Here is a 20,112-nt window from a genome sequence, read left to right as displayed (position 1 = left end):
ACATGCCACCCCTGCCCCGTCCTGGAAGACTCTGGCTATTTCTCTCTTTCTTTTCTTTTCTAACTTGCTTTACTTCAAGAAGGGTCTATGGCATCTGTGCCTTTTGTCCTCAGCGAGGCTGTGAGGTCTCGGAGGTGAGCGTGTCTAACGAATCTTCCTGTCTGTAGCGGTTGAGTGAATGCTCCCTTCCCCCTGCCCTGGGCGGCCCTGGTTCCACAGTTACGAGGCTCTTTGGCTTTGCCTGGTGGGAGGGTTACATCATGTAGCTTTCTCAAGTAGTGACCGGCTATGGGTCTTAAACATTTCTATACTTTTACTTTTTCCGACTGAAAAAGTAGTACATTATTAGTGATAGAAAACTTGAAAAATGAAGAATCAAACAGCTATCACTCATAATCCCAAAGTCAAATATTTTGGTAACTTTCTTTCAATACTTTTGAAAGAAATGGGTGTGTATGTATGCGTGTGTGTTTTTAAATGGTTAAAAACATATGAATATGAACATTTAATTCCTATTTGTTATTTAATGCTATAAAATGAGATTTTCCATGTTATTCATAAGCATGATTTTTTAATATTGGTATGGTAAAATCCATTGTTTGAAAGCACCATCATTCATCCATCCATCCATTCATTCATTTGTTTACAAATACTGAGTTCCCACAATGTGCATGGATTTAGTGAGCAGGTCAGGTCAGGTGACGCAGTCCCTGAAAAGGTGCCCCTGTAACCTGTCGAGGGCTATACATGTGTCAGTGCTTATTTTCTTTAACTCCAGGTGCCACTGATTTCCAGAGCTGAAAATATTTCCGAGAATTCCACCGTTCCAGCCAAGGAGGAGGAGGAATCGTCCTCGGATGAGACAGATAAAAAGTCTTCCCCAGACACTGCACGGAGAGAAAAGGTAGGAGACGGGGAAGAGGACACACAGGCGGGGTGACTGGGCCTTCTCTTCCCAGCCCACTGGGCCATCTGGGCTCTGGTTGTGTCCCCTCCCCCATCTCATCATCATCACCTGGGGGCAGGTTAATCTCAGAGTCAGCGAGAATTGGGAGACTCGCACCTACAGGCCATCTAACTTCCCCTTCCTTCCCCCCAGAGCTCAGGCTTTGGCTGGTTCAGCTGGTTTCGCTCCAAGCCCACCCATAGCACATCCCCCTCTGGGGACGAAGACTCCTCCGACAGCCCCGACTCAGAGGTAACCTGCGGGAGGACAAGGAAGCACCCTCTTCTGGGGCCCGTCTGAGGGAGGGCCGGAGCTGGCAGGGGACTCTCCCCAGGCTGGATGAGGCGGAGGATTTGTGAAGGGACAGAGGTGGTGGGAAATACATTGGTCCTGTGAGGGGCAAGGCAGATGATGGGAGACCTGAGAAGTTAAGATGAAGCGTTTCCACGATAGAGGGCCAGCGGAGATTTGGGTTTATTAATAAGCAGGAAGCACAAAGGAGATGGCATTTGGGGGAGAGAACCCCACAGCAGGTTGTGGGTGGAGGCTCCACTGTGGGCGCTGCAGGAATACAAGTAGGTTTGCACGGACTTGTTAACCATCAAAGCTGCCTTTCTTCCTCCACTGAGCAGGAGACCCCCAGAGCATCTTCTCCCCCTCAGGCTGGCTCCGGCCTCTCACTGACACCTCTCCCAGAGCCCCCGTCTCTGCCGGGCCCTGGCACCTTCTCCAGGGGCACAGGTACAGCCAACTGCACGTTCTCTGGGCCATCGGTGGTCCAGGGGTTGAGGTACCCTCTGGGAGTGGGGACTCCTCAGTGCTGAGCCGGGGAAACAGCTCTGACTCATTGCTTTCTAGGTGGGGGTGAAGTCCAAGGACCAGCGTCCAGTGGGGGAACCTCTGAGGTCACTGGGAATGGAGGCTTGTCCGGGCTCCAGGTGAGCAGCCCATGGCTGTGGCCCAGGGCCACACCAGATGCCTGTGTGTGCGTGAGGACTGAACCTTCAGGGTGGGGGCCCGACTCCAGGGGAATGTGGGGGACGCTTCTCTGTGAGTTTGCTGGGGTTGCCACAACAAGGGGCCACAGACTGTGAAGCTTAAACAAAACAACAGAACTTTATTTCCTTATGGTTCTGGAGGCTGGAAATTGGAGATCAAGGTGTTGGCAGGGTTGGTTTGCCCCGAGGCCTCTCTCCTTGGCTTGTAGATGATCCCCGTCTCCTCATGTCTTCCCATGGTCTTCCCTCTGTGTGTGTCTGTGTCCAAATTTTCTCTTCTTACAAGGACATGGGTCGGGCTGGGTTAGGGCGCACCCTAATGACCTCATTTGCCTTAATCACCCTTAAGGACCCTGTATCCAAATACTTTCAGAAGTACTGGGATTTGGATTTCAACATATGCAGTTTTGGCGGGACGTGATTTAGCCCATAACTGCTTCCGTAGGTGAAATCTACAGAACTTTCTGTGTCCCAGTAGGAGCCGGAGCTCACCATTGTGCGTGGCCAGGGCTGTAATAAACTCTGGTGTGATTTCATGCTGATTGCTAGGAGAGCGTTTTTATTTCTTGTGGCCGGTTAGAGTGCTCTTATAGTACTTCAGGCCTTTCAAAGAATAGATTACTTCTTATGATGCTGTCATTATTGTGGCTCTTTCTTCTCATGTGCTCCAGGGACAGCTGCACCTGAGCCTCTGCGTTGCCACCTAGACCCAGGGGGTGGCTGTGCCCACTTGAACCATGTTTTTTTGCTCGAGATTCACTGAGTTTTATTAAGAAGCCCTTCCCATCTGTATCTCTCTTTTTTTTAAAAAAAAAAATTTAAATTGATTTCAGAGAGGAAAGGAGAGGGAGATAGAAGGAAACATCAATGATGAGAGAGAATGATTAATCAGCTACCTCCCTCATGTCCCCCACTGGGGGTTGAGCCCAAAACCAGGGCATGTGCTCCTACCGGGAATCCAGCCGTGACCACCTGGGTCACAGGTCGATGCTCAACCACTGAGCCACACTGGGCAGGCCCCATCTGCATCTCTTGACCAAAGTTGAATCTGGGGGGCAGTGACTGATAGGATTTTCTGTTATTTTCTGTCACAGGGTGTTTCCTCTGAGGCCTACTTCAACCCTGGTGCCCTGCTTCCCCCAACCCCCTTGAAAGGGGCTGTTCCTCTCTACAATCCATCTCAGGTCCCCCAGGTAAGGAAGTCCCGCGGGACAGGGGTTAGCACAGGTTTTGGATTATGGAGATCCGGGTTTATAATCCTAGTTTACCACATACCGTGCATGAGTTCTTGAGCAATGACTTAACCTTTCTAAGTCTCAGTTTTTGCATCTGTAAAATGGGCTTAGTGGTAGGTACCTCACTGTGTAGTTGTGAAGATTCAGTAGGAGCATATATGTATGTGAAGGACCTGGCACACAGAAGGACCTGTGCTATTATCAACACTGCTCCTGACATTTCATAACTCCTGAGACTCCAGGGACACAACTGGTGTTGGTATCAGCAGTGTGCCTGCACCCTCACTGAGTCCTGATGTGAGGGGATCATTGCAAACCTTGAACGAAGCTAAACTCCCTGCTTCTCAGTGACCTGGGGCACACTGATGGCTCTCATGTGTCACTTGGCCTCCCCGCTTTATAAAATCAAATTTCTTTTGCCATATTTATTCTATTTATTTATTTTAATCCTCACCTGAGGATATATTATTTTCCATTGATTTTTTAGAGAGAGTGGAAGGGAGAGGGAGAGAAAGAGAGAGAGAAACATGGATGTGAGAGAAACACATCGATTGTTTGCCTCCCGTACGTGCCCAAACTAGGGCCAGGGATGGAGCCTGCAACCCAGGTATGTGCCCTTGACCAGAATCAAACCTGAGACCCTTTAGTCTGCAGGCTGATGCTCTATCCACTGAGCATAACTGGCCAGGACACTTTTGCCATAGTCAAGAGCTACGGTGCTGGGTGGAAGTGAATAATTAGAACATCACACTAGGAAGCCAAATGCAGCTGGAGTGTTCTAGACTCTCAGGACGCCCTAGCTCAGTCCAGCCAGTCAGCCCTGGGAGGAATCGTGCTCAGGGCTCTAATCCAGTGCGATGTTGGTTCTCTTCCAGCTCCCCACGGCTGCTAGCCTGAGCCGGCCAAGCCGTCTAGCTCAGCGTCGCTATCCAACCCAGCCATGATGACCAGCCACTCATCCCAGGCCCGTCTCCCTGGGGCACAACATTTAAATCTCCCAGCCCCGCTGCTGGGTGGGGCCCCCAGGAGGTTGTGCTAGACTATTGCCTCCACTGGGTATGGAGAAGGCAAGTGGACAAGGTACCCCAGGACACAGCTCAGTTCAGTCTCTTAAGATCAGCTTCACACGATGGAAATGACTTCATCACATGGAAAAGCTGGGCACGGAGGCAGCACTGAGAACGGCCGCTTCACATTCTCAGGGCCTAAGGGATTGACGGAGGACACCACGGGGCTCTGTGGCAGGAAAGTATTAGGGGCCGGGGGCGCTCAGGGCAACATTCTGGACTAATTTAACTCCTTCCTCAGTTATAGACCAATTCATGACTCTACTTAGCAAAAGCTTTTATACTAAAACTTAATTATTCTCATCATAATTCCCTTTTCAGTGGCATTTCAGCAGTTTCTCTGTTGGTCCTTGTTTTGTGCACATTTTTTTTGTGGTTCAGATTAATTATATTTCTCTCACTTTCTTAGCCGGTCCTATTTTTTCATGTTCTGGCATCTGGCTATCAAGTTAGATTGCTGTAGGCATCATATTGTCATGGTAACTACCTAACCTATCGATGCAGATGGATGGAACATTCGTCTAATAAATGGTGGAAAACATTTTCTAAAACTTCACCCCTTCCCTGACAGGAGGAATGAATGTGCGACATGGTTAATCCCTCCCTCCCTGCTTTAGGCCTTTGCAAATAGATGTTCGGAGGGTCACTGGAGCCAGAGGGAGGAGGCAGACAGCCTAGAAATTCCCATTTCTTTCCCTTTCAAACCCCAAATAGAAACGACTCTCGGTGTTTGTCAGATTGCTAAAAATTGCTCCTCAAAAAGAATTTTTTTTGTATGTGTAATTGTACATACAGGTTTTGTACTCTAATGTACTATAGTTCTAATGTTGGTAGCGATTAAACCAGATAATTTTATAGCAAATGCTTATCTGTGGCACATTGAGTGGTCTCTTCCCGAAGTCTTTGCCAACAATGGTTTCATTGTGTGATAGGGTGCGAAGACCTGGAAGGAGCCCTTTGTTAACGAAGAACCTAGGGACTGATCCTCTTAACTTCCAAGTCTACTCCAATTTTTTTTTTCCAGTTAAGAAAATATGAACAAAAGCTTCTCTGACGCAAGCAGTCACTCCATTAACTACATATTTTGTTTTCTAAAAAGTTTATTCATCTCTCAGATTAAATTAGGACATGCATGCACAAGTGTTTTGCATCTAGAAGGCCCCCTGTGAATGCCATTCCCCCTTCTTCCTTAAGAGACTGCTCCTCCTCCAGGTGGGTATGCTGACACCCAGCGGTGATATTATGGTGGTAGTGGGTGAGTTCCACAGGAGTCACACTGCTCAGACTTGAATCCTGGCTCATGCCCAGTTTACTTAGTGACGTTAGCCAAGTTTCCCTAACTGTCCTGTGCGTCTCATCTGTAACGTGAGGATAATAATTACAATAGTACCTACCGCATAGGGACATTGCAAGAACTAAATGAGTTGAGCTTGTAGAAAAGTACCTGGGACATGCTAAGCACTAGGTAAGTGTCTTATTTTTTTAAAAAAAATTATCAGTATATAAACTATAAGTAAAATCTTGACTATTGTATTACCTAACACAATGGTCGGCAAACTGCGGTTCTCAAGCCACATGTGGCTTTTTGGCCCCTTGAGTGTGGCTCTTCCACAAAATACCGACTTCTGCGCATGGGCCACGAAGTTTCAATCGCACTGTATGTGCGCGCCCGCACGTGGTATTTTGTGGAAGAGCCACACTCAAGGGGCCAAAGAGCCGCATGTGGCTCACGAGCCGTGGTTTGCTGGCCACTGACCTAACAGATTACACTGTGGATTTTCATTCTTGATATAGGTATAGAATGAGAATAATAATTCTAAACTACTCAATATGTACCCTTATTACTAAGCCAGTTTCTCTTCCTGTAGCCCATCCAATGCTAGGTCATGTGGCTTAGAGCCCCTGGGACCAAGGATGCGGGGGACATCCTGCCCCATAGAAAGAAGCCCGTTAGAGGAGGAGAGTGAGGACTGAAGAGGAAGGCAGAGATGGCAGACGCCTGTGCCCTCACTTCCTCCACCTGCTGGGATTCTACATGGAAGACCAGTGACTAGTGTGCACAACGCAAGCACTGACCTTAGCTACGTCCCAGGCAAAGGGAACACACTTGCTGAAGGGGGAAGTCAGGGGACTATACAGGGCATTTATGCGAATTCAGGATTGCAGGCTTATATCCCGGGGAAGTCAGAATGCACCTGTTCATCTGCGTGCGGTTGGTTGAAACAAGTCCTGTCGTTCATTGGTCGGGAGAGAGCCCTCCGCTGGGTCCAGTAAGGGTCTGCTGAAAGGGGTCACTCAGAGGTCTTGGTTGTTTATCAGCTTTTCTTAGTGGTGGTGATGCTGGTGAGGTTGCTAAAGGTCATGATCATTTTACAGCTTCAGCTGGTTCAAACCAGTTGCGCTAAAACAGAGCAAGTGCGGCCATAAGAGAAAATACTATTTCCTCCCTTTGCAAGATGGAAGCGTGGGGAGTAGAGCAGATGGTGATAAAAATATGCTCCTAGGAACAGGGAGCCCGAGAGTGGGGGGACTCACGGCGCCTTTCCTTGTCCAGAGCTTGGGAAAGGCTGCGAGCCGTAAGGAGAAGCTGGCGTTGTCCAAGCGGGCTTGGGAGCCATAGCAGCTTGGCCTTGGGGATGGCCATGGTCTGAGGCAGGGCCTCAGCTCCCTGCAGTCTGGTATATGTGGACTCCTTAGGAATGATTACATGGTGCCCCCAAAGGCCACAGGGACCATTGTGCCCCGGCAGACACCAGGCCAGGGCAGGGCCAAACCATCACCCAAAACGCATGGGGCCACTGTAGCCACTGTATCTGCCCATCAGCATGAGTCATTTTAGGGAAAGAGAATAAACAATTCTCTTTAAAGAAAAAAAAGGAATTACCAAAAGGCACTGTTTAAAGGGGGAAGAGACATATTATTAATTGCAAGTTTGTTTTTATTTCCCCTTACTCCTCACTGGGGTGCCCTTCCTAGAGGAAGAATAGCTTTAGGAAATGAAAAAGTGACATTTTCCTTAAAAAAAACCAAAAACACCACACAAAAAACCATACACACTGAGTGGTTACGTGCACATTCGCAATCCTGCTATATACATATAATTTAATATTTATACGAAAACATTTAAACTTAATGTTCAGTAATTTTGGAAGAGAACAAACCGTTAAATTCCACTTCAGTGTCGTTATCACATATAACCATTCCAGCCTTCTGTCTAATCCACTTCTGTGGCTATAACACTGCAAACCAGCAGAGATTCCCAGTCACCTCTACTGTACAGATTCCCTCTGAGCCTTCACTCGAGCCACAGGTGGCTCAGGATCAGTCTCCCCTAGCAGCTAGCTTTCTTTTCTCCCCTAGAAGCCTTCTTTCTCTTTGGTCTCTTCCTCTGAGCAATCAAGAGGGAGAGCGAGAGACTGCATCTGATCTTCACTAAAATCGGAATATTTTCTTCCCAAGAGGAAATATGCAAGACACTCCTCTGCTTGAAAGGAGTAATAGGTGGTAATTTGGGTCTCACTCACAGGAGTTTCTGGGACACTTGAACCACAGAGAGTGGAAGGGAAGTGCCCTTTCCCTTCTTCAGTTTGCCATCTAAATCTGGCAATTGGGTGTATCATGATTTGCACGCAGTAGGGTGTTGGGTGCTTACCTGAGGCTTCCTCTAAACATAGCCCTGAGGCGGCCTGCTCCCGTGAAGTAAACCGGTAAACCAGGCACCATTCATTCAGGTCCTTCAGAAATGGTTTCTTAATGAGACTGAACGCTACTTTGAATTCATACTGAGAGCATATTAAATGTTTCATTACAGTCTCACTAAGTTGGGGAATCTGCTTTCCACACTTTCTTCCTTTTGGGATCTATCTCCAGGTAATAACAGTACTTGGCTGAAACTAGGTCAACAGCAACACAACTCAAGCTTGACTGACTTGGGCAAGCTGCTTCATATTTTAATGTGAGATGCTTTCCTGGTCTCTTGAACCATCTTAGAGAGAGCCGATTAAATATCCAATTTTTACAGAATCTCAAGAGACGGGGATTCCATGGCCTCCCTTGACGCTTCAGCCTAGAGTTTCACACCCTTGAACATTAGGAAGCTAGCTATCCCTAATACTTTATCCTCAAATCACTCATGTGGCTCTTTAAGACACTCAGCTGGTCCTCAGCGGAGATGGAAAACAGCTGCTCACCGCCACCTGTGCCTGGAACTCTTTCACATTCTGCAAGGATCAAATCATGGCCCAGCTTCTGAAATGAAGGCTTACAAAATGTTTTTTTTTTTTTTTCTTGACTAGAGTTGGGGATCAAACCAGCTAAATGCTTGGAGTCTTTTGGTAGCTATAGTGGCCATACACTTTGAGTTTCAATAACTAATATTTCTTGAGTATTTTTTAAAATATGTTTTTATTGATTTCAGAGAAGAAGGGAGAGGGCCAAGAGAGGGGGGAGAAACATCAATGATGAGAAAGAATCATTGATCGGCTGCGTCCTACATGTCCCCTATTGGGGATCAAGCCTGCAACCCGGGCATGTGCTCTGACTGGGATTTGAACTGGTGGATTCTTGGTTCATGGGTTGATGCTCAACAACTGAGCCATACTGGCCACACTATTTCTTGAGTATTTGCTTTGTGTCAGGCGCTGTGGGATGCATTCTATGAAGACTATTTTACTGCAACATGTTATAGATGAGGAACCTGAAAACCCAAGAGAGAGAGAGAGAGAGAGAGAGAGATTAAGAAATTTGTCTAAGGTCACATAGCTAGTAAGGATGGAACTGGGATGGGTCTCCAGGTAGTTTGACCTCTGAATCTGGACTTTTAGCCACATTGTCCCAGATATATGTACATTTATTTGTTCAGTTATTCATCAAATACTAATTGAATAATGTGTCAGGCATTGCATTGCTTTCCCAACAAGATGATCTTGACACTTAAAATACTCAGAGTCTAGTGAGGGAGACAGACATATATACACAAAAATTACTGCCTAATATAACGGTCATACTTAAAGCTATCTTGAGAGAATTTAGTGCCTTGCCATTCCTTAATAATATAGGGGTTTCATCTATTCATATAATTTGGGGGCTGATATGTAATACGGTCAAATTGTACCACCTCTTGTAGTTGAGATCAAAGTTAAGTTCATGGCTAGCGCATAGCACAGCAGATCTTTGTGCCAGAATTTGAAGTGGCATAAAGAATCAGTGGGTATGTGTGAAGTCTGAAGGAACAAGGGTGATCGGGCGCTGTGATCACCAATACCATGGGGACAATGGCATCTGAAAGGGAGATCATGTGATTTAGACTCACCAAACCGCTGGGACAGAATCTCTTCTTGTTTCTTCCTGCCCTTTGCAGGATTCTGAGGCAGGAGAAGACTGAGCATTGCAGTGGAAGTCTGCAGAAAAGGGTCCAAGGTGGAGAGTGTGTGTGATTTAGTGTGTGCGCACATACATGGACTCCATCTCATGAGGATCTTTCCTCAATGTATCTCATTTCACCCAAGCTCCACCCCCCGCCCCTTTCATTTCCTCTTCTTCACAATTGCTGTTGTGAAGAAGCCTCTCCACTAAGCATCTTCCAAGTGGCTTGGAAGATACCCATGGAGTCCTATTCACCAGAATAGGATATCACAGATGTCAACAAATCCAAACTTTTGGCTAGAAGATTTTAGCTAATTTTTAATGCTCCCTGGCTTTTGGAAATGGAAGGCCTTGATTTGTAAAACTTGTCTCTGAGTTCTAAGAGGCCATTTTGGAACAGAAAAGATAATCACAGTTTCTTTTCCACTGTTCTTGTGCTCTACAATCATGGTGTGCAGTCAGGAGGAGACCTCGTCATCCTGGATGGAGGGGAAGAATTTGAGTTTTGGGTTTCAAGATTTCATTTCCACCTCTTTGGGTATTTGGATGGGTTCCCATGAAGTAAGAAGTCTCATGCTCATGACTTCTCTAGGCAATTTTTCAGCTTCTTCGCTTTGCAGGCAATGACAACAAACCATTCGTCATCCCGATAATGCACATCAGTTAATATCTTGAGTCAGGATGCACTCGCACTGGCTTTGTGAACAGGTATGTTACCGACAAGTTGCAGATACATTGACATTTGCTAAATCAAATTAGTTTTTAAATGCGCTGGAGTAGCTTGCAATTGAAAGTTAATTGATATTAAGCCCCTAAAATAATGAATTATTTGCAAAGAAAACAATCACTCCCATTTATCACTTTGTAGAGGCTGACTCTGTAGTCTCGGGGAAGACACTATAGTAAAAATAAGACTCAGTTCCAGGCTTACATTTTCCACTAGCTAAACTGGCGACTTTATGTGAGTTAATTGAATTTATCAGCATCCCCAAAACTTCTCAGCTAAAAATTTGGAGTCTCTCATTCAACAAACACAGATTTAGGATCTCACATGGGATAGATGGGTGAAAGCCAAGTCTAGGTCTCCAAGAGCTCACCGTTGAGTTGGGAGACAAGTGGCCCGTATGTTCCAGGATGACTGTTGTTCTAGGCACTGCTGGTGTGTGGCTGAGGCCCCTGATTCTGCATCCCAGGGGAGGAGGTGATTGGGAAGGTTCTGGAAGAGGGAATTTTATCGATGAAAAGACAATGGCCTGGAGAGGTTAATCAATGTTCCTAACTCCCTTTAATTAAAGTTCTGATTGCCAGGCTGATGGCCTTTGGGTATTTGAATGTGAGAACATAATGTAAAATGTAAAGCTTTCTCATTCTTACATTGAAGGTGTGTTTGTAGTGATAAAAATATCAATAACAATAACTGAGATTTTTGTGCTAGGCATTGTTACAAGAGCTTACATGTGTTTATCTATTCAGTTCTCTTAATGTACAATGAAGGGATTAGGTGGAGAATTCAAATAACTTGACCAACATTTCACAGCTAATGATGGAGCTGAGAAAGCATTGTGCTTTGTTCTTCACATGTTGTCTTCTCTAACCCTTAACACAACTGAAAGAAGTGGCCTTACTAGCCTCACTTCACAGCTGAGGAGATAGAGGCCAGCAAGTTTAAGTAACTTCCCGGAGATCACACAGTAAGTGGAGGAGCTGGGATTTGAACTTATGAAGTTGGGCCCCAGAGCCTAGATTATCATCTCTTGTTTACTTAGTTTAAAGTAGTTGTACCTTGAGAGCTTATTTGGAGGTTCTAGCAAGGCGAGTGGATAAAAAAGCTGTGGTACATTTATACAATGGAATACTATGCAGCCATAAAAAAGAAGGTCCAACAGCATGGATGGACTTGGAGAATATTATGCTAAGTAAAATAAGCCAATCAGAGAAGATGAATACCAAATGATCTCACTAACTAGTATACGAGTATGTGGAATCTAGTGAACAAAATAAACTGATGAGCAAAACAGAAACAGGCATGGATACATGAAACAGTCTGACAGCTTTCAGAGGACTAAAGAGAGGGGGGACTCGATGGACGAAGGAGAATGGATTAGTCAAAGAACATATATGCAGAGCCCATGGACACAGACAACAGTGTGGTGATGGCCAGAGGGAAGAGAGATGGGGGCTGGGTGGAGGGATGCACGAGGGAGGAGGGGAATGAGGACATCTGCAATCGTGTCAAGAATAAAAGTAAAGAAACAGATCATAGCATCAAAAAGAAATAAACAGTAGTTGTACCTGTTCCGCAAACCAAGCAGGACCCTGAATCTCATTCCCAGTCTTACGGAGCTGTCTCAGCCAGGGTGTGTCTCTGTGCCTGTTTCCCATCAGCCACTGAGGGACTTTACTCATTATCTTGTGTGTTCATGCCTATGTTTATTTTTGCCATTAGACTTGTGACTTCTCAGGGACCGGTGATGTATCTTACTGATCTTTATCTTTCCAGGACCTTGCACAGCACTAATCCCTAATCAAAGGGCCAAATATTCAAAATAGCCCCGAATATATCATTTCCCATCATGAGAACCTCAAAATGGTTTGCAAGAAAATGTCCATAAATTAGTTCTGGCCTAGAGGTTGCCAAGAGGGGCCATTCTGTTGTTAGACTTTGAGCCAACTCTGCATCTTTTAGAAGTGGAGACAAGTCCTGATGTAGTAAATGCTCAAAAAAAAAAAAATCTGTGAATGAAGGAATGGCTCAGGAAGGCAAGGGACACCAATGAGAGGATCATCACAGCTTTTGAGAAACTGTCCACGGGAGAGATGATAGAGATCTTTGAGGGAGAGAGCTCAGTGCTCCTTGGAGAGACACCCAAGGGTCAGCCCTCCTGGCCGCTGACGGGAGGCAGGTGCCTCGCGTGAGGTCAAGGCAAGTAATGTCCTGCATTTACAACCCTTCGTTTGACCCTCAGGGGTGCTTATTTCTGGCAGAAGCATTTCTTGGTTTTAAAACGTACTTCACCCCTTTACAACCTATATAATTGCTATTGGAACGCTTTGCCCCAGTAGTGTCTTAATTAGGTCAAATTTTATACCCAGGGCTTTAACTTAATGCTGCATTTGCAATTCTAAGGCCTCTACTCTCAACACTGCCAGGAAACATTTGCTTTTTCTAGATGTGGGGACACCCTGACCAGTCTGTTTTCCCACTCTCCCAGGGGCTGGGCTGGCTAGGGGGTCCGCGGGAGCTGGGCCAAAGGAGACATGTGTGCGAGGAGAATCATCTGAATACTTTTAGAAAGAAAACCCCGTCTCTAAGTTACCCTGCTCTGAGCTCTGCTTGGATGTTGCGTGGATAATGGCAGGATCCAAGGCCGTTTGTGTTTAGTTAAAATTATACGGTTTTGTTCTCTGTTTTTTTTTTTTAAAGCTACCTTTTAATTATCTTCTTTTTATCAAGCAGAACACGCCCTGAGAGTTAGACCCTTCCTTCCCCCATGCCACCCCAATAATGAGAAGTAAGCCATCTGCCAAGAAAACAAACACAATATAAAAACCACACAAATACATAATCCCCAACCCAGAAGGAAAGGAGCAGCTGCCACCTGGTACCAAACAGAACAGAATTTAATATTTATCCAGGAGCGAGGGTACCCAACAGGCCGTAATTCCTCTGCGGGGTGGGGGAGGCGGAGCGGAGGTCCGGGATGAAAATCGCTGGTACAAGCATGGGCTAAATAGGGACACGTGGAAATGAGTTCCATGAGCTCAGTGTTGCTGTCCCCTGTCACAGGGCGCATGCAGGAGGCATCGCAGGAGGCCATCAGTCTGTCACCAGAGAGGGGAGAGATGGGAAGTGGAGAAAGGAGGTAATTGAAATTGAGTGTCACTAGGGGTTTTCCTCCAGCTGGAAGTGTAGCTAGAGAAATAGGGAGCAGAGCCACCCCCGGGGTAAGACACTTTGGGGCTTTTGCCACTGGCCTTGGGGAGCGGTACCTGGGAGGAATGACAATCTGCCCTGGCTCCAGTGTTTCAGACAAGCCTCTTGGGCCCTGAATTAGGATAAAATTTTCCCCTTCCCCTGAAATTGCACTTCCCATGGCCTCAGTGGATTTAGGGCGTGCATTGATTTCTACATAACTTGTATCTAATTCCTTAATCAAACGCTCTCCGAGTGAATAGACATTCAGCGATTAGAAATTGTGCAATGCATGGAAGCTAGTCAATCTTCCGTTTTATTGACAAATTGCATCGTTAAAGCGACTCTGCCGGCCGACATGACAGTTCTTTCTGAGAGAGAGGCCGTTTACAGAGCTGTGTAAATCAGGAGTGTCCTTAAACTGTGGTTGGGGAGACATGATTTGGCAAAATGTCTGCCAATAATGCAGAGTATTACAGCAAATTACCTGGTTTATACATGCAGGCAGAGCTTCGTTTCCCTTGCCATGTTTGAGAGCCAATAAAGCTTGCAAATGTGAGGGGAGCCAGCATTTCTGCCTCTGTGCAGCTGTTTATCAGCAGCTTTTTAACACATTTTCACATATTAATGAGGTGGCATAGCAGTTCCAGAATTAGAACAGTGGGATGTATCATTGTCTGCCTTATCTGAAGTACTCCTATTGTCAGCAGCGTTACCAGGGTGTGTGTGGTGGAGATGGAAATTGTGGTGGGTGCAACATGTGCACACGGTCCCCCTATCCGAGTGTCCCCAATCCCCCTCATCTCTGACCACACCCGCATGGGCCCTGGCACTGCTATTCGCAGGTCTTGTTGCAACTTTGTCTCCTTGTTTCCTGATTTATGTGTCAGTGGGGCTTGGAGAGTCTTCTTTGCTTCTCCATTTCCTAAAATAGTCCCTGGTGTTCAGTAGGTGCTCCATAAATGTTGAATGAATGAATGAATGAATGGGTAGGTGGGTGGATGAAAGTGCTTGTTCCCTCAGACACTACCCTCTGCAAGCGCAGCCTACCTGTCACTGTGGCTTCAAGGAACAAAACAGGTGTGTGGCATGGCTTCCCTTGAATTTGCATACAAATGGTAAAATGGCAAATGAGATCTGTAAATTAAGAGCCATCAGAGAGACCTTACTGAGCATTTAATCCAGAGATTTCTAAACACAGACCTGCGGCTAGAGCTAGAATATTCATTGCCAAGTTTTCACCAGTCTGCAATGCGATGAGAAAAACAAGAACATGTAGTGAGGCCCTGGCCACTAACTCAGTTGGTTAGAGCGTTGTCCTGATATGCCAAGGTTGTGGGTTCGATTCCTGGTAAGGGCACATACAAGAATCAACCAATGATTGCATCATAAGTGGAACAGCAATTCAATGTTTCTCCCTCTCTAAAAATCAATAAATAGGAAAAAATTAAAAAGAAAGAAGAATCTAGTGAGTTTTCATGGAGCTACATGAACGTCGTTAGAATCCTGAGATTAGGTCCTTCTACTTTATTTGACATTAAAATGCTCTTTCTTTTATAAATTGATGGTAGTAGTGGATGATAACACTTTAAAAAATGCCATTACTTGACAAAACAAATAGTTTCTGAGTCCCCCACATTTTGGGAGGGGTAGGGAGAGGAAGTGTGATCTTTCTGAGAAACCCCAAAGTCTGAAACTATTGCTTTAACTCATCTCTTAAAAAAAAAATTCACTGAAATTACCTGCTGGCCTTAAGTGAGACACTGAGCTGCTTCAAATAATTAGCTCATTTCAGCTAACGATAAGCCCTACCAGTACCTCTCTGTCTTGTCTCTTTGGAGCAGGGATCCAGGCTGGGTCACGTAAGTCTTGCAGTAATGCCATCACTAAGCTATAGGTGATTTCTTAAATCCAGGTCAGTCACTATAACAGAGGAGTGCAGAGGCCAGATTTACGGATGTCTCGTGCATTCTCTTCTGCAGACAGAGTTACTGTCTCGTCCTCATGGTGAACATGTGTGTATGTGCTCTGACTGTGTAAATACAGAGCACGTCTGAGCTACGAGAATCCCGGTTGGTGGAAAATGTGGGGGAAAGAACTCTGCCTAGACACGTCTGCTTTCTCTGAATTCTACACAGCACCGCCCTTGGATTTTACACTGTCTTCTGTTTATCATTCATGAGGCTTATCTCCCCTGAAGAATGGGAACACTCTATTTGAATCCTGTTATTAATTGATACACATTTTTCTTTTTTTGTAAACACACTCTCTTCTGGGGGCTGTTGGCCGCTACTGGTTCTGCGTGTCGGAAAGATCTGAGATTCCGTCGACCTGGTTTCCAGCCCTGGCTGTGTGACTGTTGGATGACAAGTGTGTTGAGTGAGTGCTGAATCTCACAGCACTCACTGAGACAAGCGTCGTGTGCATTAACTGCCTAATGATGCCAGTGAAACATTATCATTATGGTTAATACTCGTCTTTGGTTCTAAAATTTTCTTTTTCTCAAAGAGGAGAGGCAGAGAGGTTATTTAAAGAAACAGGGAGTAGAAGGCTACAGTTTGTTCTTAATTCATGACTGACTTTGATCAAAATGGCATAAGCAGTGAGAATGCAGTCATAAAGTCCTGAAGGTGATTATTTCTTCTTCAGGGCACGAAGTCTTTTCTTTCTCTTCCTCCCATTGGGGAAAAAAGAAAAAGAAGCTAAAAAACAGATGCTCTTTAAAAATAAGAAGATTTTATATGTCAGGTTTGGAAATAGTGTTTTCTAAAGCTCCAGTTACCAAAGAGGTCAGCTGAATAGATAGGAACTGGTACAGCGCTGACCTCGGTCTCCAACATCTTGCCATGGAAGGAGCCAGAAGCAGGAGAGGCTGCAATAACTTTTTTTTTTTTTATAAAAGCCCCTTTAGTTTCTTAGAATTTTATTTCTTTTTTAAAAAGGAAATTTATAAAAATATATTTGTATTGATTTCAGAGAGAAAGGGAGAGGAAGAGAGAGAGATAGAAACATCAACGATGAGAAAGAATCATTGATTGGCTGCCTTCTGCATGCCTCCTACTGGGGATTGAGCCCGAAACCCAGGCATATACCCTTGACTGGAATCGAACCCAGGACAGTCCACTGGCCAACACTCTATCCACTGAGCCAAACTGACTAGGACTAGTTTCTTAGAATTTTAAGAGTGAAAGGATTTTTGGGGATCCAAAGAGCCTTATCCAGTGTTTTTTCTACTTGTGACAGACACGAGGGGTTCCCCAGTTGTATTAGTCTCCTACAGCTGCTGTAACAAGTTACCACAAACTCAGTGGCTTAAAACAACTCAAATGAATCATTTTACAGGTCTGGAGGCCAGAAATCTGAAATGAGCCTTAGGGAGCTAAAATCAATGTCTTAGCTGGGATGGCTCCTTCTGGGGGCTCCAGGGGAGGCTCTTGTCCTTGCTTCTCCAGCTTCTGGTGGCTGTGACAATCCTTGGCTTTTGGCTCCATCTCTCCAATCTCTGCTTCCATCATTACATTGCCTTCTCCTCTTCTGGATCAACCTCCCTCTGCCTCCCTCTTAAAAGAAGTCTTTTGATTACATTGAACCCCTCTCCCCCCTCATCCAGGATAATCCAGGGTAAACTCTCCATCTCAAGATTCAGGCCAAGGGAATGGCAGGTGTAAAGGTCCTGAGGCAGAGCATGCTTGGTGTGAGTGACAGCCAAGAGGCCAGCATGCAGGGAAGGGGGATGGGGCAGGGGGCAGTAGAAGAAGATTGTAGAGAAGGGGGTGGGGGCAGGTCATATAGAATGTATAGGTCAAGGTAAGGACTTTGCCCTTTACTCTGAGTGAAGGGGAAACTCTTGATGGGTTTTGAGCAGAGTTGTGACTGACATGGTCTGACTTACATTTTCTAAGGATCACGCTGGGTGACCCCAGGTGGGAGATAGGGAGCATTGCAATTAATCCAGACAAGAGATCATGGTGGTTGGTTGGACCAACATGGTCGCCATGGAGATAGTGGTGGGAAGTGGTGGAATTTTGGGTATATTTTTAGGATTGAATTATTACAATTTGCCGATGGATTGGCTGTAGGGTGTGGGAGAAAGAAAGAAATAAAACCTAATTCCTAGGTAATTGGCCCTGGCCTCAGGAAAGTGGGGAAGACTGCAGGAAGAGCAGGTATGGGGAGAAGGGCAAATGTTCAGTTTGAGCGTATTAGGTTTGAGATGTGTATGAGGTTTGCAAGTGGAGATGTGCCAAGTCCATGCAGCTGAATTTGCAGTCCCAGGTTCAAGAGAGAGGTAGGGGAAAGTCTTCAGGAACACAAATACTCAGAATCTATAATGTCTGCTTATGTGTCAAAGGCCAAAGGCCAAGCTCTTTAACATTCAAGGTTTTTTAATGGGCTGTTCTGAGCCTCATCTCTCATTGAGCTTCTCCTACACCCAATGCTTCAATCATTGATATTATTCAAAACCCTATGTCCTTTCACAATTCATAGTCTCTGCTTGTGGTGTGCCCTTGACCTGGAATTTGCTTCCCTCCTTGCCATCAAAATCCTGTTCATCCTTCAATGCTTGTGACGCCTCTTCTGATTGTTTTAATTGAAACCTCCTGGTCCATAGATCACCCCTCAACCACACCGGTTGGGCAGGAGTAATGATATTTTTGTATTGATTAGAGTTAATACTTAAAAATACTTATACTAGCGCTGTTGGATTCATTGCTGTTTTATAAAAATGGGTTAGCTATGAAATGACAGAGAGCAGCTATGTCGTCAGAGGACATCTTTAGGTCTTTGCTCTAAGAAGGTTTGAGATTTCCAAAGAAGGAAGATGTAGACGTTATCACATTGCCAGTCTCTTTTGCCTGACTTTCTCCCTGCCTCTCCTAGCAAGAGAAATGACCTTTCTCATCCAGAGGGACAATCTTCTTGGAGCTGGTTATGGGCTGTTATTTAGGCAGCTGCCTTCTGGCGTGACCCCAAGTGAAATGTTTGAGCTGGCTCTTTCCTCGGGCTCAGAAATCACCTGGTTAATGTGAAATTCAATGGTCCTGGGCTGCTCAGCTGGATTCTCTGACTTGTGTTACACCAAGCAGGTGTTTGGGGACAAAGGGCACAGCAGCTGGCAACAATGGTTGTTGGAAGGTTACCAAGGCCCAGGAACATTCTCATCAGTTTCTCTCTCTCTCTCTCTCTCTCTCTCTCTCTCTCTCTCTCTGGATGTATCTTCAGATGAGTAAAAAGGGTCTTACTAGAAATTTATTTTTTTATTTTTTATTTACTAGGAATCTTTGAAGCAGTATTTCCTTCCCAACCTTCCTGGCTTTCATGGTTCAGAATTTCATCTTTGTCTTGGCAGTGTCTGCTTTTCTCCTTCCTGTTAATATTTGTCTGACCAGTTGGAACTCTGACCTGGGAATCCTCCATGCCTTTCTAATGGTGTCCTTTTAACTTCTTTATTTACCTTTTAAGACCACATTTCCCCTCATTTCTGTGAAGATCATCCCTGAGAAGTGAAACTCTTCATTGTAAGAGGCATCTATCTCACCGGGGAAGAGGGACTCTTAGGTAAATACAGATTTTTGTTTTGATACCTGATTAATTCAACCTGCCTCTTCCCATATCCCAGTGTCAATAACTCCTGTCACTTTCTGAATTCCAAGAGGGGGATTTACTTTTGGAATGAGAAAAAAAAATCAATGCTTAAAGGTGTCTTTTTTTTCGGACCCTATTTAGTTGGGTCAGTTATAATCTTTTATTTCTCATGATAGATTTTACATAAGAATTTAACAACTAATTACTAAGACCTGGTTCTAACATTGATGAGATCTATAAACTATATATCTTTAGCTCTGTATCTACACACATAATATAGATTAAAATCAAATAGGAGAGACACATATGTGCCAAATTGGAAGACGGCAGTGAAGAAAATGGTGAGAAACGGTGTTCTGGGACCGTGTGACTTTGGCTTAGTTTGTTATAAAGAAACATCCTTTTCTTCTCACTGGGAGGAAATAATTCTGATGTCACTGAAATGGGCGAAGACTTATTCAAAGGGGGTAGTCCCATCTATGCTCTTCCCAGGGCATTGCTGCTCTCTGCCAGGAGCCCTCTGGGATGCATGGTGTGGCTGCCCACGCTGGTCCCATGCCTTCTCCCAGCTCCTCAGATGCTGTGTGCCTTTGGGTGAGTGAGTTACTTACCTTTTGTTCATCATCTGCAACACAGAGATAGTAGCACCCACCTCGTGATGTAAAAATTAAAACGAGGCCCTGACTGGTTTGGCTCAGTGGATAGAGCGTCGGCCTGTGGACCAAAGGGTCCCAGGTTCCATTCTGGTCAAGGGCATGTACCTTGGTTTCGGGCACATCCCCAGTAGGGGGTGTGCAGGAGATAGCTGATCGATGTTTCTCGCTCATCGATGTTTCTAACTCTCTATCCCTCTCCCTTCCTTTCTGTAAAAAATCAATAAAATATATTAAAAAAAAATTAAAATGAGATATGGGTGTACCACATGTGGTACATGGAAAATGAACAGTTAAATGTAAACTCCCTCTGTTCGTATACCAAGATTTACCTTTTCTTTTCTCTTCTC

The 20,112-nt window shown here is 45.2% G+C and overlaps 1 protein-coding gene across 2 annotated transcripts in view; it reads left to right on the top strand.

The window, feature by feature from the left end:
- Positions 1-5,435, top strand: part of SEC16B (SEC16 homolog B, endoplasmic reticulum export factor) — a 47,659-nt gene extending 42,224 nt beyond the window's left edge. The window contains exons 21-26 of one of the 2 annotated variants that reach the window (XM_070396320.1): positions 779-904; positions 1,100-1,198; positions 1,609-1,687; positions 1,805-1,884; positions 3,039-3,137; positions 4,055-5,435. In XM_070396320.1, coding sequence (XP_070252421.1) covers positions 779-904; positions 1,100-1,198; positions 1,609-1,687; positions 1,805-1,884; positions 3,039-3,137; positions 4,055-4,123 — 552 coding nt within the window. In that variant the 3' untranslated portion in view covers positions 4,124-5,435. Of the gene's footprint in view, positions 1-778; positions 905-1,099; positions 1,199-1,578; positions 1,688-1,804; positions 1,885-3,038; positions 3,138-4,054 lie in introns of both variants that reach the window. The other variant, XM_070396321.1, reaches the window with a different exon arrangement.
- The last annotated feature ends 14,677 nt before the right edge of the window (positions 5,436-20,112 follow it).

The sequence above is a fragment of the Myotis yumanensis genome, unplaced genomic scaffold (genome assembly GCF_028538775.1).
Source record: "Myotis yumanensis isolate MYYU_CA2020_CCGP unplaced genomic scaffold, mMyoYum1.0.hap1 SCAF_17, whole genome shotgun sequence".
NCBI lineage: Eukaryota > Metazoa > Chordata > Mammalia > Chiroptera > Vespertilionidae > Myotis > Myotis yumanensis.
The sequence above is the reverse complement of the archived record's forward strand: the minus strand, read 5'-3'. Positions and strand labels throughout refer to the sequence as shown.